The sequence below is a fragment of the Mesoplodon densirostris genome, chromosome 3, assembly GCF_025265405.1.
Source record: "Mesoplodon densirostris isolate mMesDen1 chromosome 3, mMesDen1 primary haplotype, whole genome shotgun sequence".
Classification (NCBI taxonomy): Eukaryota; Metazoa; Chordata; class Mammalia; order Artiodactyla; family Ziphiidae; genus Mesoplodon; species Mesoplodon densirostris.
In genome coordinates, this window is record NC_082663.1 from 133955164 (window position 1) to 133977289 (window position 22126).

At 50.8% G+C, this 22126-nt stretch overlaps 1 protein-coding gene across 2 annotated transcripts in view; it reads left to right on the top strand.

Annotated features, from left to right (window-relative positions):
• The window catches only part of GALNT10 (polypeptide N-acetylgalactosaminyltransferase 10), a 214310-nt gene that overhangs the window by 175087 nt on the left and 17097 nt on the right, over positions 1-22126 (top strand). For both annotated transcript variants that reach the window (XM_060093700.1, XM_060093701.1), the window contains 2 exons: positions 1628-1811; positions 7234-7351. In XM_060093700.1, the coding sequence (XP_059949683.1) occupies positions 1628-1811; positions 7234-7351 (302 nt within the window). The remainder of the gene's footprint in view (positions 1-1627; positions 1812-7233; positions 7352-22126) is intronic.

Genomic DNA, 22126 nt, shown 5'->3' on the forward strand with positions numbered 1-22126 from the left:
CTCAAGTGAGTACAGCACCGTGGAATGCTACCTGTGATACCACCGCCTTGACCTTACACCTCCCCCAATCAGCCAGCATCCGGCAGAGCACGGTGTCCTCAGCACACACCCTCTGTGGAAGGGAGATCCCTCACGTGGCCATGAATTATCAGGAAGGGAGGCCCTTTTCTAGATCTTTCCCTGGGAAGATTCTTCTGCTTCTTTAATCCCTAGGGAGCATGTCCACAAGGCCGATCCAGGCTCCACCCTAAGAGATCCTGATTCAGTGGGCCTGGGGCAGGCCAGCCCTAGGGGGTTTTTTTAAACACACCCTCGGTGCTTCTGGCACTGGTGACCCCAGATCTACACTTGGGGACACAGCATCAAAAGCACCATTTCTCAGTTTTTTGACCATGTGCCACAGAAATACATTAGACATGTCAATTCAGTACACAAATGTACACACTGATGCAGTATGACTGAAATACTTCCCAAAACTACCTTCCCTCATCACCTAGAATGCACCCTGACATTCTTTTTTGCTTCACTACAAACACACACACACACACACACACACACACACACACACACACACACAGTTTCATGACCCACCTATGGATCGTGTCTTGCAGTTTAGAAAAAGGCAAAACTTTTCTTTGCTTTCTCTCCTGGAAGAAAAATCTGCTATAGCTTGATGAAGCCTGGGCCCTAGGCAGCTACCCGCCTACCCTGGCCCTACCAGGCTCCCCATTCCAAGACTTGGACTTGACTCCTGGCCCAAGCAGCCAGGCACCCAAGCACAGCCCACTTGCCCCTCATGGCAGATCATCTGCCCCAGTCAGTGGCACCTGCTGGCTGTAGTCAGGGCTTCTTGGCAGGAAGCACACTGAAGGGCAGAGAGTGAATTTTATACAATCAGCCTCTCCCTGGCTTGAAAGGGACATAGAGCCATCTAGGTTAAGACCACCATTTGCTATCTTCAGTCACCTTGCCTGCAGCATTCCTGCAGGGCAGAGGTCCACCAGGCCCTGCTTGCACACCTCCAGTCCTGAGGAGCTCATGGGATAGTCTGTTCCCTCTTCAGTAGTTCTGACTGTTGGAAAACATGAGCTGGACTCTCTTGCAAGGACCATTTGTTCTCTGACAGCAGCTAAGAGGTGTTGGGGAGCTTCAGGGACAGGCAGCCATGAGGGGCAAGTGCTGGAGTGCCTGGCTGCTGAGCCACAGGTCAGGTTCAGGACTCGGAATGGGGAGGGCCAGAACAGGGACCCTCCCAGAAGGAAGTTAATCTCTTTCCATAGCAGTGCTGAGCATGATAGACACCTGTGCTCAACACCTTCAAGCATTACTATATCCAGTACTCCTGCAACCAGACCCTCTTCTCCCCATTTCACAGAGGAGAATGCTGAGGCTGAGATGTAGCTGGCCCAGATGTAGCTGGCTCTCGTGGATGGCAGGATGGGCTGGGAGCCCTGGACCATCTTGCTTAAAGCTAGTGTGCTTTCTTCCTCACGGATTCTCAAACTCGTGTGTTAAGAGAAATCACCCAGGAAACATGTTAAAAATGTGAATAAGTTGCAGAGCAGGGTCATGCATGTAGCTGCTCTCCCATCCGGCCTCCTTAATGGGCATCTCTTGGCTTCTTCAGACCGCATTGCTCGGAACCGCAAGACCATTGTGTGCCCAATGATCGATGTGATTGACCATGACGACTTCCGGTATGAGACGCAGGCGGGGGATGCCATGCGGGGCGCCTTTGACTGGGAGATGTACTATAAGCGGATCCCGATCCCTCCAGAACTGCAGAAAGCTGACCCCAGCGACCCATTTGAGTAAGTACAAGTGACCCAGGCCGGTCCCAGTGGCTGACCCCAGGGAGCCCTCCCCAACACACACAACTCAGGATTGCCACCTCCCCCAAAAGTCCAGTGCAGGGGAGCCAGGGCAGACGTCCCCAACGGAAGCACAGTCCCTCCCAGCTTGTCACGGAGCCTTGGCTCACGGACCTCCAAGCTGATCACCTCTTCCTTGCCCACCCCGAGGACTGCCAGCCGGGGGTGGCAAGCCTAGCACCCAGTTGTAATCATCATCATCATCATTGTCATTGTCATTGACACCACCATTTGTTGCACACTTTCTAAGTGCCAGGCGCAGTGCTGAGCACCCTATGCGGTGATCTTATTTAACCTCCAACAGCATATGTAGTAAAAATTAAGATCCATGTTTTCCAAATGGGGACACCAAGGCTCCATAAGCAGCCTGTCCAGATCACACAGCTGTGAAGCGGCAAAGGCTCAGTGCCTTGCAGGTCTGTCTGCCTCTGGAGCCGACTTTCCCATCCATCAGCTACACCCTCTTGGAAGTATCAGGGAAATAGCTTGTCTCACGGTGGAAGTGTGGGGTGCGGGTGTGTGGATCGGACCCGTAGCATCCTGGAATGGCAGAGCTAGAGGGAGCCTACAGGTAGTGGACTCCAACCTCTTGCAGATGAGGAGACTCGGGCTCCAGGACAGGGAGGGGCTTCCCTGGGGACACAGTGGGCTAGTGGCTAAGCCAGAAACAGAGCCCAGTGCCCCTCTGGTACCCCAAGCTCCCACAGTGGGCTCGCCATCCCTGCAGCTGTCACGTGAGCCACTCCAGCTCTCCTGCCAGAGGTGTGGAAAGACCTCTGGGTACAAAGCCAAAGTCCAGCCTCTCCAGCTGTATTGGTTTCCTGATTAGTTTCCTAATTGTCGCTGCAGTAATAAATTACCACAAGCTTACTGGCTTATTAAAACAACACAGGGACTTCCCTGGTGGTCCAGGGGTTGGAGCTGCGCGCTTCCACTGCAGGGGGCGCGGGCTCAATCCCTGGTCAGGGAACTAAGATGCCGCGCGGCACAGCCAATAAATAAATAAATAAAATAAAATGACACAGCTTTATTCTCTTAAAGTTCTGGAGGTCAGAAGTCTGAAAGGGTCTTACTGATTTAGTGTTGGCAGTGCTGTGTTTCCTCCTGGTGCCCCAGGAAGGGATCCATTTCCTTGCCTTTTCCAGCTTCTAGAGGCTGCTCACATTCTTTGCCTCATGGCTCCCTCCATCTTCAAAGCCAGCAACATAACATCTTCCAGTCTTCTCCTCCTCCCTCTCCTTGTCTCCCCCTACACCTCCCTCCCCCTTCCCTCTCCCAGTCTCTTGCTTCCATCATCACGTCTCCTTCTCTGACTCTGACCCCCCTGCCTCTTTCTTCACTTATAAGGACCCTTGTGATTACATTGGACCTATCCAGGTAACCCGGGATAATCTCCCCATCTCAAGATCCTTCACTTAGTCACCCTTGCAAGGCCCTTTGCTGTGTAAGGCAGCAGAGTCACAGGTCCCGGGAATTAGGACATTGGCTTCCTTGGGAGGCCATTATTCTGTCTACCACCCCTGCCTAACAACGGCTTGGCCCCAGTGAAGTCCAGCCACTCTGCCTCACCCTCCCCATCTGAGAAAGAGGGGCTGCTGCCGGCTCAGCCATCTTCATGGGCGCAGTGCACCCAGGGTTTCTGGGGGGCCCCTAATGCTGTGAGCCCCAGGGAAGGCTCAGAGGTAGGAAGAGGTGGGCTTGCTTGAGGAAATGGAAGGTGACCGGGGCAAGAGAGTAGCATGAGCTGAGAGTGGAGGGCGTGAGTGGATCCCCTGTGTTTCCTCAGCAGGCCAGACGTTTGTGCTCTGGTCCTGACCTCTTGTATCCTAAACATGGTCAGACACTACTATTAGCCCTTCTTAGGCCACAGATACGGTCTAGCCAACACCACATCGTGCAGCCAGGTCCTACCCCAGTATGCCCCAGAGTCAGCCCCCAGTTGTCCTGAATTCTTGGAGAAGAATGCTAATAACAGGAGTAACTAACATTTGGCCTGACTTGGCAAAGCAGTTCCAGCTGACATGACCGTGCTTGATTCTCACAGCATGCCCTTGGGTGTTGGTGGACCTCTCTCCACTTGACTGATGGGGATCCTGTGGTTCAGAGAAGAAGCGACACTTGGCCAAGGTGACACGTAGCAGAGGCTGAGGTTAGGCAGGCTGCTCCAGAAAATGGGATTTTTAGGGTAACCAGAACCCCCTTTTATGGTTTGAATCTTTGCCATAAGCCAACTCATAGGCCCTAGATTTAAAAGGTACGTAATGGTGGGTCTTGGCCCATTCAGTCTCCTCGTTGCAGGATATGGGAGGAGTGGGTGCAGGTCGTGCAGCTGGTTAGAAGCAGAGGCCCAGCTAGTTTTGTCTGCAGTCACAGTCTCCTCGTCTGGATATTAAAGGGGTTGGCCCAGCCCTAGAGCAGGGACTCTCAACCCTAGCTGCATGTTGCCATCACCTGGGGAGTTTATTTAAAACAAAGAATAATAAGATGATAATAATAAAGTTATTAAAATAAAGTTAAAAATAAAAAGAAGCAGCAGCAGCAGAAGAAGTATAATAGATTCACTTTGCTGTACACCTGAAACTAACACAACATTGTAAATCAACTGTACCCCAATAAAAATTTTTTAAAAAGAAGAAGAAGAACCACCCAGGCTGCCCCTGAGTCCAGTTACACCAGAGTCTCAGGGTGGGGAATTCAGGCGTCAGTTCCCAGATGATGCTGACATATGGCCAAGTTTGAGAGCCACTGGCCCAGATGCTTCCCGAGGGACTCTCCATCCTTTGTACCCTCCAGTTCCTTCCAGAAGTCTCTCTTCTGTGTTGCACTCGGACAAAGCCCCAGGAACAGGCCACTAAGAAATCCTGGTCATTGTCTGCACACCTCCCCATGGTGCTCGGCAAGTGGTCTGCAGGCACAGAGCCGTGTCATGATATTTGAAAGACACAGGCTTTGGTGGCAGCTCACCCACTTACTAACTACATGCCCTTGAGCAGAGCATATAGCATTTCTGAATTTCAAATTTCTCCATGTGAAAAGAGGGCTAGTAATAGGGCTTTGTGAGAGCTGGTGATGTTGGTGAGGTGAGTGGCACACAAGAGATGCTCAGAATTGTTGTTATTATTACTGTTGAACACAGCAGAAAACAGACCAGGCTAGGGGAGAGGCCTCCCTCTGGAGGTGAAGCCTCAAGCATCCAAAAATGCCTTACAGCGAATATCCTACCTATCCTACCACGGCCCCTGCCACTGGCTTCCACCCAGGCTGATGTTTTTGTGCAGAGTCTTAGGTTTGATTTCCCATGAAGCACCGAGCCAGAAGCACTCTCTGGCCCTCCAAGCATCATGGCTCCAGCCAGAAAAACCGGAAACCCTACAACCTTCATAAGACAGAAGAAGGTTGATACTGCTAACACCTTACTTTCCTATAGTACTGGCTACTTTCAAAACTGTACTAGCAGTGTGAGCTAGCAAGTGTAGCTCTACGTCCCTGTGTAGATGGGGAAACCAGCTCAAAGAGGCTAAATCAGCACCGTCCTGTAGAAGTATAATGCGACTCACATACGTACTTCTGAATGTCCTCATAGCCACGTTAAAGAAAGGTAAAGGGGAGCAGATAAAATTCATTTTAGTAATGTATTTCATTTAACCCAGTATATCTAGAATATTCTCATTTTAACATGTGACCAACGCTTTCAAATTATGAATGAGATCTTTTCTGTTCTTTTCTTCACATTAAGTCTGGGAAATCCAGTGTGTATCTCACACTGCCAGCACCTCTCAGTTCAGACCAGCCACACTGCAAGTGTCAGTAAGCCGCATGTGGCCAGTGGCTCCCGTACCCAGCAGCACAGGGTTCCGGGGCTAAAATCTTCACCCCAGGCCCGACCACAGGTTTGGGGAGAGCTGAGGTTGCAGTGAGGATTTTCCCGTTTCTAATCCGGGCTCATGAGGTCAACGTGAGGAGTAAATTCATTTTGGTAGTAATTTAGTTCAGTCCACGCCTGGCAGATTCAAGGCCTCGGTCAGTGATCAAGGGAGTCCTTTCTAAAGGGGTCCCCTCCTGTGCTATCAGGGCCCACCTACTGCAGGAAGCCTCGCAAGGCGTGTGGGTTAACTCACCTCTTTCCAAGTCAGTCCACTTCCCCTGAGCGTGCGTTTCCCCAAGCCAGGAGGGGCCGCGGAGGTTGCTGCTGGAATGGTTTTCCTTGGAGGGTTTGGAGTTTTCCAGTGGAGTCAGGCAAGGCCACAGCCACTCAGAGAGCTTTTCGCACAGAAAACACTGGTGGCCCCTCCCAGGTGCTGGCCCCACGGGAGGCGCCGTGGGGAACTTGGGCAAGCCACACCCCACGCTTGATCATCTCTGCCCCCGAGCTCGTGCTTTCTCCTCCTGGGTGCCTTCCCCTCCCCCAAGCTCCCACTTTGTTCCTAGCCACCTCGAATGCCACCCTCTGAGCATCCTTCCTTGACTCTTGCCCCAGCTTCCCTCCTCACCCCAAAAACCTGGAGGCAGACGCTCCCTCCTTTCCCTAGTGCTGGCTGCGCCTCCCAGAGGTCCTTGTTACACCCCACCTGTCTTCTGGGTCCTCCTCTCCTGAGGTGGCTGCCCTGCCATGCTGGCATCCCCTGAAGATTCCGTCTGACCCTGATTTACCTCCAAATTCTTCCAGCATCTGCTTCTCAGCTGGTACTCGATGAAGAAACAAATGAGAGAATGAATGAGCGGAGTTAATCTTATCCCAGTTTAACTGAAAGAACAGTGACTGTGGCTTCTTCTATAAACTCTCAGCAGAAAAAAAAATATCTATGCTGGGATTACAGAGTGAGAATCATCAAACAATCTTATCCAAAAACACAGACTCCTAAGCTCCATTCCCCCAGAGAGTTTTATAGGTCTGGGGTCGGGCCCAGGAAGCTGTATGTGTTTTCATCTCTCTAAGACATTCTACAGCCTAGACAGGCTTGGAAAGACCTGATTCAGATCATTTAACCAATGGGAAGACTAGAGATTAGATATAGATATGTATATATATATATATATATATATATATATGGTACAGCTACAAGGCTCACAGGGAAAAAGCACTATGATTTCATTTCACGGGTATTCTTAGGTGTTAACCACGTAAAGGAATTTTGGGTCCATTGGTTAAAATGTAGCATTTATGAAGAAGTATAGGCAAGAAGGAAGAAAGCCAGGGGCCTCACTCAGAAGGGCTTTGGATTCCCTGCTGGACAAGTGGGCTGTGTTCACAGAGTAGCGGGGAGCATCACCCCTGGGAGAACAGCAGTGTCCGAGAGCAGGATACCCAAGGAGTGCACGGCCAGGACGTCCCCGTCTTCACACCAGGTTCTTCTTCCCGCAGGTCTCCCGTGATGGCTGGCGGACTGTTCGCTGTGGATCGGAAGTGGTTCTGGGAGCTGGGCGGGTACGACCCAGGCTTGGAGATCTGGGGAGGGGAGCAGTATGAAATCTCATTCAAGGTGAGCTCTCGGGAAGCCCCCTTGTTCTTGGCAGGGTGCCCGTGGCGCCTGTCCTGGCAGGCTGCCTGCTTAGCATCTGTCTGAGCTTGGTGAACAAGTCAGGAGCCGCCAGCCACTGCTTGCTGTGTGTGTGTTGGTAGCGGGGGCGGAGCGGAGGTGGCAGCATGGAGATCCTCAGGTTGCCAAAGGCTGGCCTCAGCCACAGCTCTGGCTGGTGTTTGCCTTGCATTGTCCCTTCTCAGATGATAGTGTTGGAATAAGACAGTGCTCTCTCACTTCCACTAGAGATGGTGTGTCTCCCATTGAGACGCCCAGCAGACCAGCAGAGGGGAAGAGAGAGCACAACGGCCGAGCAAGACACGTGGGCCGGCAGGAAGCTCTGCTGTGAGAATGGTCCCCTGGCCTCACAGAAACCAACTTGTCTTTAATGGTTCCTGGCCACCCCTCTCGAGTCTTCCCTTTGTATCTGTCTCTGCTGGAGTTTGATGTACAGAGACCAGGGGCTAAGAGCTTGAGTTGTGGAGTCAGAGAAGCCTGGGTTCCAATCCCAACTCCATCACTCAGTAGCTGTGTGACTTTGGGCAAGTTAGATTACCTCTCTGAGCCTTCTTCCCTCATCTAAGAGAATAATCATACCTACTTTACAGAGCTTTTGTGAAGATTAAATGAGATAATATCTAGAAAGTGGTTAGCACCCAACCTGGGGACACAACCAATTAATAACTGGTAGAAATTATTAAAGGGTCAGTGAAAATATATTTACTATAACCTATTAGACCAGCCCATGTGCTGTAGAAGCTTCTGACAATGGTGGTGAAGGAGGTGATGGTTACTAGTTAACGATGCAAACTTCTGAGGCCCCATTCCTCCCCTTTTTGTGGGATTTTTGTATTGATCTCAAGTGAAGAACAGAGGCTTAGTCCCTCTGAGGGGAAGGTTAGCTTGTCCTGTGCCCCTGTGGTCGGCCAGGGCCTGCTTCTAACACTCTTAGAACCCCTGGTAAGGCATATCCCCAACCCATGAGGGATGGCCAGCAGCATAACTGGGCTGAGCCCTGTGAATACGCAACCCGGATGCCTGCCAAGTCGGGCATCAACTTCTTATGCAAAGGACCGTTGTCACACACGGCAATTAAGGTTTCGGCGCTGGGGTTAGATTGCCTAGGTCAGGTCGTAGCTCTGCTACTTCGTACCAGCTGTGTGATCTTGCACAAAGAATCCTTAACCTCACCGAGCCTCAGTTTCTGCTTCCATAAAATGGGTTTAATGATACTTTAATTCTCACAGGGTTGTTGAGAGGATTAAATAAGTCCATTCTTGTTAGGTGCTTCTTAATAAATATCCTAAAAATTATTTTCATTATTGTCATTGTCCTTGTGTATGCCACTGGGTGAGCAGTTCAGAACTGGGGGACATAAATTCTTGATCAGCAAGAAAGCAACCTGGAATTCTACTGAAACATTATTTTGGTTTGAAAGGCAGTCTATGTCCATTTCACCTTCAGACTTCTGAAGTTGTCTCCCATAAGGGGGCCAGCCCCCTAAATAATGACACAAGTACCAATCAGTCAGAGCGGATGCCAGCTGTCAGCAACTGTGCATCCACCCTGGTGTGCAGCAACTCAAGTCCAGCCATGATCAGAGCTGGCAGGACCCTGTGTGGAGCCCTTCACAAGTATTGGCTTATTTAATCCTCAAAGCAACCCTAGGAGGGTGGTATCATTATTATAAACACTTCACAGGGGGGCAAGTGGAACTCAGACCCAGGTCCCACACAGTTGAAACTAACAGAACCAGGACCTGAACCCAGTTCTGCCCAACTGCAAAAGCCCATGCTCTCACCGCCGTGTTGTATAGGCCTCTGCAGGGACGTGAGAGCACTTGAGAGGAAAACTAGCCTAAGAGGTTGGCTGTAATCTCTTGCTTTTTCTTCTCAGTTTTTGCCTCCTCCTGGGGTTAACTTACTAGGATATCCTGCAGCCTCTCAATGAAGTGAACTAGTAACAGTCTAAGTCAGAAATAGGTTTGCTCTCCCAGCCAACTCTGATCCATTAGTAGGAGCTGCCCCAGTTCTGTGTTAATATGTATTGCGAGGCTGTGTCTGAGCTTATCAGAAAAGGAGTGGTGATTGATTAGTGATGTCTGCCCTGGGTGCAGGTTTGGCGAGTGATAGCACATATGACATTTATTTAGTATCCCTAGCCCATGCAATCTAATTTTCCAAATGTCACATCCTTACAGTGGAATCACATACAAGGAATCAGAAGAGTTTTGACTTCACAGTTCCTCAATCTGTCAATTAAACAAACTTAATTTATGAAGTTTTCTACTAAGTTTGTTCCCAGAAATGGGCACATCAGTGTTCTGAGTTCTCACCAGACTGTAAACTTCAGTAGGGTAACCATCTTTGTCTGTTGTATCCCAAGAACCAAAAGGGTTGCCTGACAGGGAGAAGGCACTTAATAAATAATTGTTGGTTGAATACTCAGAGCAGGTGTAATACTGGCCAGTACCAGCCTCCTTGGTCAGGAAGTTCCCCTTCAGAAACTCCCTGTGTGGAGAAGAGTGATTGGAGAAAAATGAGCACAAAGGAGCTTCTAAACCCAAAATGATTTCAGTCTGTGCATTTCAAAGACCCATTTGATGATGCTCATCAGGCAATTATGGCAGAACAATTGGCATTTTCCCACCACAGTTTATTTACAAAAGACACGGTAATGAAGCCGTATTGGAAGTCTCTCATCGGGGAGGGGAAGGGAGGCTGGCTTCTGTTGCCATTTGATCCAATTATCTCCTTCACTCTGGAGAGGAGATGAGACAGTGTAACGAGGAGTCCCCCAGGTCTGAAAGGGAGACATTTCTCCCTGGGCTTTCTCTCTCCGGGCTTTGAGAGTGCCGAGTTCCTGGAGCTGGCGGCAGCCCCTCTGCCTGTGCACTTTCCCCCGGGCTCCCGCGGAAGGCCTGCCCACAGCGCTGAGGGCACAGGAGAGCCCCTTCGTCTTCGTCTGCCGGCGACGCCTCCCTTGAATGCCGGGCATTATGTTTCAGCCAGAGCAGGGCATTTACAAAGGGCCAAATTCCCTCTGATTAACCTCTGCTGAGATCCCTTTTCTTCTTGGTGACAGAGAAGAGAGACTGGTCTGAAAGACATGAGTGTATTTTCAGAAATTAAGATAAATTGATACATTAAAAAAAAGGCTGGGCCTCCCTGATGGCGCAGTGGTTAAGAGTCCGCCTGCCGATGCAGGGGATACGGGTTCGTGCCCCGGTCTGGGAGGATCCCATATGCCGCGGAGCAGCTGGGCCCGTGAGCCATGGCCGCTGGGCCTGCGCATCCGGAGCCTGTGCTCCGCAACGGGGGAGGCCACAACAGTGAGAGGCCCGCGTACCGCAAAAAAAAAAAAAAAAAAAAGGCAAATTGATACGTGCCATCAGGGCTGATGGATTAATAATTTGGCTCCAATTTCAGACCAGGCCATCTATCCTGACGGGAAAACCCCAGAAAAGATGTTCCGAAGGCTCTGAAATTTCTAGGAGAGTCATTGACTCTTTTTTTTTCCCCTCTCTCTCTCTCAGCCAACAGAGCTTCTGTTTCCAAAAGGCACGGTCACATATGAGAGTTCTCCTGCTTGGCAGTTAGATTCTTCCCGGTTCTAGTGGTCGGATAAATCTCTAACCCTGTGCCTGGCTTACACCCACCTCCACGAACTGCTTACCGTCCCTTGCTTTCTCTCCACTCTCCTCCGCATTGCGTTAGTCTGGACTCTTGGTAACAGGTCACCAAAATCCTGGTCAGTCTGACCCCAGTCTGACTTAAGCAAAAAAATTAGAATTGATTGGCCCACATAACTGAAATTCCAGGGTAGATCCTCCAGACCCGGCTGGATCCAGGGACTAACCCATCTCATCTAGGCTCCATCTCGCTTAGTCCCTCAGCTCTGCTTTCATCTGGGTTGGCTTTCTTCTCAGGCAAGTTTTCCCTTGTGGAAATACCCAGCAGCCCAGTGGGAAAAAGAGTTTCTATTTCCCATCATTCCTGTCGTAAGTCCCCAAGTCGAGTCTCATTGGCCTTCTGGTCCCTTGCCCCTCCCTGAGCAATGTTCTGATCTGTAAGCTGCAGCCTGAGTCTGATTGGTCCCATGCCCATCCTGGAGCTGGGAAAGTGCGATGAGCTGGCTCCCTAAAGGAAAGCCCAGGCATTGTGTGCAGAAGGGGGAATGGAGGCGGGGCAGGGCAAACCACCGATGTCCACCTGACCCAGCCATACCGAACTGCTTACAAGCCCCAGGCTCACATGCCTGGCTATCTTTGGAGGCACGCACTGTCCTGAAATGCCCTTCCTTAGTCTGGCCAGCCCACAGTCATCCTTCTGGGTTCAGCTCATCTATATGGCATCCTCTCAGCCTTACCTGAGCTCCCTGTGATGCTTAGGGACCACCCAAAAGTCACTCCCAGCATGGCACCCAGTACCTCCTGTTGACAGGACCCAAGGGTTGGCCTGTCTCCCCCACTGCACTCTGAGCTTCCTCGAGGCAGGGAGTGGGTTTTGTCCATCTCTATACCCCAGTTTCTGGCCCAGAATAGGTGTTTTAGATAACTGTTAGTGGCATCAATTCCTATCTGATACAACTTCCTTCATCCTGCCCTTCCCAGGCTTATATCTGCATCTTTGGGTAATGGTGATGTGGCGGGAAAGGTACTCAGTGAGAAGGCAGGGCACTGGCTTCTCATCTCTGCTCTCTGTCCACCTGGAGACCCTGGACCAATTGCTTGATCTCTCTGGCCCTCACATCCCAGATGGTGCTGATAGAGTTTTCCTTCCTACCCAAGAGAGGCTCAAATACGGTGCTGTGGAGAAAGCCCTTGGCCTTACATGGACGCAAGGGTGGTTGGATTAGAGGTGGTGGCGGCAGGACCAGCAGAAAAGGGACCTGCACAGTGTCCCCAGGAGGCTGAGGCGAGGATGTCTTCAACTATGAGGTCCAGGAGAGAAGTGTCCACGGGACAACATGGCTGAGCTGGCGTGAGAAAGATGTGGGCCTTGGCGCAATGTAAGTGGATATATCTTTTGTTAGCAATTTGGCAGAATCCGTTACATTTCAAAGCAAGCACATTCTTTTACCCAAAATTTCACGCCCAGGAGTTTAGCCAAGAGAGACAGACCAAAGATTGAGGTAGGAGCTATCTGTTGAAGCATGACTTACGAAAGGGGAAGACCGAAAATGACCTAAATGTACATCCCTAGGGGATAAATAAGTTAGAGCACATCCCAACAGTGAAATATATGTAAAAGAAGTTAGATGCCTCCAAAATTCAGTTTTAAAAAAAGATGTGAAAATTTTGTTTTTATGTATGTATATATAGTCCCATGTTTAATCTTAAAAATATGACAAATGCAAACAAACAAACAAAAAACTGAGAAGAATCTCTTTCTACCAGCTAACGTTTACTGAGCACCCACATGCAGTAACGTGGGGCCCCGTGCCTCCCCCCCATTTTATAGATGAGGAAACTGAATCTTGGGTTAAATCCTTCCACAATGTCACGTGGTTGGAACAGAGCTTTCAGCCCTGCTGTCTGACTTCAGACTGATCCTTTGCCTTGATGTACTCTGACCCATGGCGTGACCCATGGCGCCACGAAAGCTTCCCGTCCCTTGGGGCATCGGGGGTGGAAGGGCTACAGTGTGGCTGTCCCTTTCTGCTTCATTGTTTCTGTAACATTGAATGTGTTCATCATCAGTACATATCACTTCTGTAATCAGGAGAAAAATTAATATTTTTTTAACCGAGAAGAAGGGAAGACTGTTGTTTCTTCAGCCTCCCAGCCCACCCCCTCCCCCGCCCCCATACACATCCCAGTGCTTCGTTTGGGCCATTTGCAAGTGGGATGAGATTCTGCCCTAAGTGAGGTCTACAGAGAAGGGAGTCACGGTGAGGAGACCCCCAGGGAAGGATGGAGACCCCAAGCGCACCTCTGCAGGGTCTGTTCCAGGAGGCAAGGGCAGCAGCCTGCTGCCCTTGGAGAGAAAGATGGAGACATTCAGAGGGTCCCTTGGGGCAGGCTCGCTTGAGCAAGGGAGTGACAGAAAGCCACATGAGGGAATGAGGGAGAGCCTTGTTCCGAGAGGGAAACCCACCACATCTGAGCAGAGGCAGGAGGCCTCAGTGGTGGGTGGGTCTGCATAGTCCAACACTGTTACAGTTACCAAAGGCCAACCCAGCCCCATACTGCTGTGGGCAGATTTAAAAACAGGAAACTCAGATTTTCCTTCCTTGGAACTCACGTGTCATCAGGAGGGTTGAGTGAAATAGGGTGTATGAAAAGAAAGTAGCATGCACACCAGAAATGGGTGAGGAGTGATGTTGTGACCTGATGCCCCAGGTTCTTAGGGGACAGGGCCAGGGTCCCTCAGCTGGAAGGTGGCAGAGCCAGGGCTAAATCCCAGATGTCCTGCCTCTAAGCCCAGTGCTCATTTCATTCCACCTGGTGGGAGGGGGCAGCCTAGAGAGAGGCCACTGCTACAGGGAGGCCCCAGAAGTCAGGACCAGCCCTGAGGGGGTTAAGTTGCCACCCAGGAGGGCCTTCGGGGCCGCCACGCAAGTACCAGCCTGCCATCGCCTCTCCCCATCCCTTCCACCACCCCCTCCCAGCCCCCTCTGACTCAGACCAGCTGCAGTGTCGCTGCCGGGAACCCGGCGCTAGCTCCTTCCTTCGCTGGGTTATCCGAGGATGCTGGGATGGAAACTTGCTCTGCCGCATGTAGCATTTTCCTCCCAGCCACATGTACCCAGGCTTTCTAAGAGCTGTCTGCCAAGAACAGGGAAGGCATTCTGCTCCTGACTTTGAGCAGCCATTTGAAACTCCATGGGTGTCTCTGTCTGTGGGCACCTGCCCCTCCCACCATTCCTCCAGGAAGATGGCTCGGAAGCACGGGAAGCCCGAGGGTCACCTGTGGTACATCACTCCCTAACCAGCCACGTGCCCATCTCTTCATGCCTCGGTCTTTTATCGCTAAAAATGGAGATAACAACTTCTTCAGAGGTTTGTTATAAGAACTAAATGGTAGGGACTTCCCCGGCAGTCCAGTGGTTAAGACTCCGTGCTCTCAATGCAGGGGCACAGGTTCGATCCCTGGTCAGGGACCCCACATGCCACAAGGCGAGGCCAAAAATAAAAATTAAAAATTAAAAATTAAATGGTATAAAACGTTTGTTTAGCCTGGAGACAGACAAAAAGAAGGCAGTCAGTGAGTGGTAGCTGTTTGGATCAGAACCTTCGTGTTAAAAAAGGAGGCAGAGGGCTTCCCTGGTGGCGCAGTGGTTGAGAGTCCGCCTGCCGATGCAGGGGACACGAGTTCATGCCCTGGTCCGGGAAGATCCCACATGCCGCGGAGCGGCTAGACCCGTGAGCCATGGCCACTGAGCCTGCGCGTCCGGAGTGGGTTCAGGTGAAAGCTCCATCAGCTAGTGTCTGTGTGACCTTGGGAAAGTGACTTAACCTCTCTGGGCTTCTTCATCTGTAAAGTGGCAATAGAATGATCCTTATTGCATAGTGTCAGTGTGAGCATGCTATTAATCAAAATGTGTTAAAAGCTTAGCTCAGTGCCTGGCATATTGTAAATAATCAATTATGATAGCTATAACGTCGGCATTGTGCTCGATGTGTATGGGCTGCAGTTGCAGGAAGACAGGCGTGGAAGGAGCTTTGAGGCTGGCAAGACAGAGGCCAAAAACCTTGGCTCCGGGCCCAGCTCTGGAATGAACTCTGAGTGAGACCTGGGACAGTTCACCTGCCCTTTCTGCTGAACCTTTACTTCCTCATTGAAAGGACACTAATAACCCCAAACTCACAGGGCTGTCTAGAGACACAGTGTGAACTGGCAGGCACCACTGTCCTGAGAGGGGCTGTCACTAATCCAGGAGGCACTAGTTCTCAAAGTGTGGTCCCCAGCCCAGTAGCACCAGCATCACCTGGGAACTTGCTAGAAATGTAAATTCTCAGATCCCACGGAGACCTGCTGAGTCAGACATCCTAGGGGTGGGACCCAGCAGTCTGTGTTTTAGCAAGCTCTCTGGGTGATTCTGATGCTCACTCAAGACTGAAAATCGTGGCTGTAATCAGTAGGTAAGGTCTTGTACAGAGTGGATGCTCAGGCTGGGGTGTGGAAAGATAGAGTAATGGGTAGGTTGGTTGGCAGGTTGGCCCACAGGTACCAACACCTTCACCCCACTTTCAAGGCTGTATGCCATTGGTCCACCCTTGGCTGCCAGTTTCTGTTCCATCTCTTCTTTTTTTTTTTTTTTTTTTAATTAATTAATTTATTTATTTGGCTGTGTTGGGTCTTCGTTTCTGTGCGAGGGCTTTCTCCAGTTGCGGCGAGTGGGGGCCACTCCTCATCGCGGTGCGCAGGCCTCTCACTGTCGCGGCCTCTCCCGTTGCGGAGCACAGGCTCCAGATGCGCAGGCTCAGTAGTTGTGGCTCACAGGCTTAGTTGCTCCGCAGCATGTGGGATCTTCCCAGACCAGGGCTCAAACCCATGTCCCCTGCATTGGCAGGGAGATTCTTAACCACTGCGCCACCAGGGAAGCTCCCATCTCTTCCAACAGGGTTTTAGAGCAAGACTGACCAATGACCAGGCTATGTGTGAATGAATGAATGAATGAATGAATGTTTGTACTGGGCTGCATTGTTCATGGAAAGAAAAGCACATGTGCCCAAGAGAGTGAGTGCACTGCAGCTGGCTCCCAGCAGCATCCACATGTGGTGTCCAGTGGGTGTGGAGGGGATCGGAGGTGACCGGAGCAGGGGGCAGAGGCCTTGACTGCAAGCCCAGGGTGACCCCTTTGTCCTGCAGATAATACAAGTGCCAAGAGGGGTCTTTGTGGAAGACCATGATAGGGTTAGGACCAGGCTTTAGAAAGATCAAAGGTGCAGTCTCAGATCTGCCTAGTTCTGGGGGCCCCCACCCCGGATTCCACTCTGGGCTCTGCCACTTTTGAGCTGAGGAGCCCTGGGGAAGGCACTGGACCTCTCTAGGCCTTGCTTTCCTCATGTGTAAGAGGCATGCCAGTACCTCCCTCACTGGGTGGTTGGGAGATTGTGCTATTTCAAATATGAGCCAAAACCTAACAGATCCTTCAACTTAAGTGAATTCATTTATTAAAGAAAAAAAAAGCCCTAATGTAAGGCAACCACCCCCCATTTTTTGGCCAAGTTGACTATAAACACCTCAGGAGGGCTTCCCTGGTGGCTCAGTGGTTGAGAGTCCACCTGCCGATGCAGGGGACACGGGTTCGTGCCCCCGTCCGGGAAGATCCCACATGCCGCGGAGCAGCTGGCCCCGTGAGACATGGCCACTGAGCCTTCACGTCCAGAGCCTGTGCTCTGCAATGGGAGAGGCCACAACAGTGAGAGGCAAGCGTACTGCAAAAAAAAAAAAAAAAAAAAAAAAACCTCAGGGTATTGTTTTTCTTTTTTTAATTAATTAATTAATTAATTTTTGGCTGCATTGGGTCTTCGTTGCTGCACGTGAGCTTTCTCTAATTGCGGTGATCAGGGGCTACTCTTTGTTGGTGGCTGCTCATTGCGGTGGCTTCTCTTGTTGCAGAGCACGGCCTCTAGGTGCGCGGGCTTTAGTAGTTACAGCACGTGGGCTCAGTAGTTGTGGCTCGCGGGCTCCAGAGTGCAGGCTCAGTAGTTGTGGCACATGGGCTTAGTTGCTCCACGGCATGTAGGATCCTCCCGGACCAGAGCTCGAACCCGTGTCCCCTGCATTGGCAGGTGGATTCTTAACTACTGTGCCACCAGGGAAGCCCCAGGATATGTTGAAACAGTCAGATATTCAATTTATTAATTTAGATACACATATGCTTAAAACTATATTATATAAAATCATATATTAACCTAGAAGTAAATTTAAATGGATTTTTAAAAGAAAAATAAAATTGGGTTTTTTCCTGCTCTTTTACCAACTGTACCCTGTAACCAGTATAAGCATCTAAAATGAACATGAGTGAGATCCTTTCATGCTTGTGAGACTTCCTGAAACAGCATCTTGTTGTTCGAAACAAACTAATATGTTCAAAATCATATGAACTTACAGAGGACATGGATCCAATGTCATTCCTTCTTTTCTAAAGGGAAACTGCGTGGCATATTTGTGGCACCCACCACCCGTAGCGCCAGCCACCATGTGCCCAGGTAGCACCATTAGGATTGCTCAGAGTCCTCTGTGCTTCAGAATTACCTCATTCCAGCCTCATCACAACCCTAGGAGGGAGGCACAATAATACATCCCATATTGCAGGTGAGGAAACGGAGGCTTTCAGATTCATGAAACTTGCTTAAGAGCCAAGCTCATCACGGCTCCCCTGTGTTCTTCCTAAGCTCAGAGATAATGCAGGATAATTGGTGATGATTATTCTTTTAATTGCATGTTAATGGTGCAACTGAACAGGGTTTGGACTTCATCAGGGTCCTCAGCCAAGCTGCCAGCCGCAAAAGCCATGCCTGACTGGTGTCTTCTCCCCTCCCTGGGCAGGAGGGTGCCCATCCATTACTGATTGGTTTCCAGGCAGCCGTTTCCTTGAGAGAGAGGTTTCGCCCCACCCCTGCTCACTCGCAGTCCCCTCCGCAGGACGGCCCCTTTGCCACGCACTCACCGGGGCCCACTGTGTCTTCCTGATGCTCATCACCACTCGTTTCTTTCCTCCTCAGTTTAGGAGGTAAGAGCGAGTAATTGTCTTTTATAGACACTGTAATGAAGCCTGTCATCACACAAAAGATGTTTGCTAATAAAATAAATCAAAGCAGCAATGAAAATGAATGGGGAGCAAGCTTTTACAATTGGATTTATACTTGTCTAGTGGCATGGTGCTTCCAGGGAGAAGACTGCTCCACAGGAGAAAACAGCACCAAGGAACGAGATGGCAGGGTGTGTCTGGAAACTCCTTATGGTGGAACAAGGCTCCCGGAGCAGACAGCTGCACCCCCTGCAGGGATGGAGACTAGGAAGGGCATGGAGGGGAGGGAGGGAAGAAAGCTGACAGCAGAGAGGGGCTGCAAGATGTCATCTCAGTGGCCTGTCTTTGTCCCCGTCCATACATGGTGGGGTCCCGGCCAAACACGGTTGCAGCTGCTGCCAGCTCTGCAGCTCCCCTTCTCTCTGCCACCAGCTAGGCTCTTCTCCTGCCGGTGTATTACTTGGGGGAGAGGAGAAGACCCTCGGGCAACCAAGCCCCGTGACTGTACCCCACCCGCCTGGCACTGTCATTCTCCTGGTCAGTTGCAGGTTCTGCCACGAAGTCTGTTTGAAAAACTACATCATGTCTCTGAGCTTCACTTTATCCATTTGGGAAATCAGGCCATAGGATAAAAAATACCATGGTGTTGGGCAGAAGGGCAAATACTGTATCATTTCAAGGTGCTGGTATTTCTCGTTCTTTCGCAAATAGAAATGACTAAACGTTAATCAGGTTTGCTACGGCCAGGCATCAGGCTGAGAGCTCTTCACAGCTTGTCTCAGTCCATCTCAGCAACCTTGCAAGGTAGCAGTGACTGTCCTCCCCAGGTCACGCGGCTGCACTGGTGGCGTTGGGATCGGAAAACAGTGTCTGCTTATAACCCCCCGTGCTGTGGTTTTTGTGGGTCTCAGGTGGCTGCTGCCTCAGCTGTGAAGGGAGGGAGGTGGGGGGCCTGAAGGTACACAGGTAGGTGACATGGGCCATGAGCTGAACCTGGAGTCCAGGACCAGATCTGCCCAGCTCCCCAGCCCACGGCAAGTCATGTTGTAATTGCATGCCTCCAGCTTTTATCATGTCCCGGGATGGAGAGTCCCCTCCAGTCTTGGGATCCTGCTAGATAACCAGCGAACACCATGGGGGTGGTGCCTGCTGTGTGTGTATGATGTGTTCTGGGGGGTCAGAGGGAGTTCTGAAGGGTTGAGTGTACCCTGAGCTGGGCCCCTCTCAGACTGCTCAGGTGCTCCCAGAGGACTCAGGGCTTGGCAGCAGCTTTTGCTGAACAGGTGTGCGTCTCTCTAAAGGCAGTTCGAGTTCTGACTCAGCCGTCAGAGAGTCATGTCCAGGGCAGGGAAGCCGTGGAGTAAACCCATTGTCCAAAGCCAGCACTCCTCCTGGGCTGCAGACATCCCAGGAATCTGAGGGCATTTTGGATGCCTCAAACCTGTGAGTAGATCAAGGTCACCCTGGTCCCTCAGGAACCTTCCGGCTGATGGCCAGCGTGGTCAGGGCCAAAGAAACCCGAGGTCACAGCACAGGGAAGGATTTGGAAATTGATAATCTGTCTGCATAAAGGAAGGTTCCCTGCCAAGCAGAGCCAGAGACACAGCCTCATTAGCTAATGTGAGTTTAATATGGAGTCGAGAGAGCTGGACACCGGCCTAGTCAGCTGCCCAGGAGACATTCACAAATAGAGCAGGGTAAGGTGTCCTCCACCTGCTCAGTGTTGCTCTGCCTTCCAAAAGGCAAGGGCAGCGCAGCGGCGACCTGGGCAGTATCCACCAGACAAAAACATTGCTTCCACATCAGTCACTTTGTATAAAGGGAGAGTTATTGTTACAGGATGCTGGCGCCTGATCAATGTCTCCTGCTTTGAAAATAAACTTCTTGGCTCGGCCTTGACATTAATCTACCATCAGGAGCCCATTATCTCAAGACCAATGTTCTGTTCTATTGACTTGCTCGATTTTTTTTTTCTCCCCCAAGATCAGAATATAATTGCATTTCTCCAGGCAGCATTTCCACTAATTGCAGCCCCACGCATACCTAACCCTTGTGGGGAGCCCAGGACAGAGTACATCTGGGGTGGGGAGGAGACAGTTGCTGGTGGGAAGTGATGGGGGACTGAGGCCCCTCAAGTGTGCAAGGAGCCCTTCTAGAGCCCCTGAATTAATCAAGATACGGAGCTGAATCCCCGGAATCCTGTCAAGCAGTTCAAGGTGGAAAAGGCGCTTTTGCACGGAATCGGGGTTGTAAATATTCCCACTCCTGCTCCTCACTCCACAAATGAGGGAATACAGTAATGAAATTAATAATAAATGTCCCAAATCCAGCCATGTCCCACCATCGCCACAGTCCCACAAACCCTAAGCCATGACTGCTTTGTATCTACAAAAGCCCCCGAGACCTTCCCTCCCCCAATCCTGTACCCTACAGGCCATCCTGCACTCCACAGAGTCATCTTCGTAAAAGAGAGGTGGATTGTGTTGTCTCCCTCACTGAAGACTTTCAGTGAAGACTCCTAGTTCTGCTGCAAGAGACCCTTATGACTGTCCCACTCACCTCTATGACCTCCCCTCCCCTCACTCCTGCCTTTGCTCCCTCTGCTCCAGGCCTCTGGCTCCCTACCCCAGGGCCTTTGCACTCGCTCTTCTCTCCACCTGCTCTCTCACCCTTCAGATCTTTATTTTATTTTACCTTCTCATCATTTAAGTCTCGTCTCAAATACTCCCTTCTAGGTGAGGCTTTCCCTGACAGGTGGGGGTAACTCAGCATCCCATACATCCATCCAGTGAGTCCATCCAGTTACCTTGCTTTGGCTTCCATAGATCACACATCACCATCTGAAAGTCCCTGTAGTAGTTATCTACTGCCACAGGAAAAGATAATCTTAAAGCCGTAACAGACAGTTATTATCTCAAAGTTTGTGCAGGTCAGGGATTTGTGAGTGGCTTAGCAAGATGGTTCTGCCTGGGTCTTTCATGAGGTTATAGTAAGGGTATCAGCCAGGGCTGTGGTCATCTGAACGCTTGACTGGGGGTTGGAGGAGCCTTTTTTTTTTAAATTAATTTATTTATTTGGCTCACCAGGCCTTAGTTGCAGCACATGGGATCTTTAGTTGCGGCATGCGAACTCTTAGTTGCAGCATGCATGCGGGATCTAGTTCCCCAACCAGGGATGGAACCCGGGCCCCCTGCATTGGGAGCACAGAGTCTTAGCCACTGGACCAGCAGGGAAGTCCCTGGAGGAGCCACTTCTAAGATTACTCATTCACATGGTGGGAAGGTTAACACTATTAGCAGGAGGTATTAGCACCTGTACCTCTCCATGGGGCTGTTTGAGTGTCCTCACAACATGGCAGCTGGCCGCCCCAAAGCAAGTGACCCCAGGGAGCAAGGTGGGAGCCACAGTGTCCTTCATCATTTCTGTAGTATCCTGTTGGTTACACAGGTCAGTCCTCATGTGCTTCATTTGGGAGGGTGCAAATACCAGGAGGCAGGGATCACTGGGGGCATCTCGGAGTCTGGCCACCACACTCCGCCTCCATGAGAACAGGGGCCTTGGCCAACTTATTCACTGCTGTATGTGCCCAGCAGCATGTGTGGCATGTAGGAGGCACTCCATAAATATCAATCAAATGTATGAATCCATCATTTGTAGTATCTCACACTGCTGTGACTGGGTGCCAGGTCCTGTGCTAAGCACCTTACCTACAATACCGCATCCCCTGAGCCTGCCTCATTTAATCCTTTACAAGTGAGGAAACTGAGCCTCAGAGAAGTTAGGTGCCTTGATCCAAGTCACAAAGCTGTATAGTGGCTGAGTCAGGATTTGAACCCAAGACTGCCAGAGGGGGTCTGTTTAGGCTGGGCCCCTCAGTGGGTTGACTGTACTTGTTAAGAATTCCCACACTGTTGTCAGACCAGGGTTCCAACTCAGGAGATCTCTGTGATACCGGTTGTGGAGGGAGACACAAGGAGAAGCATCAGCTCCCACACCACAGGCAGCCTTGCCCGTGAGCCACCCTGCAGGAGA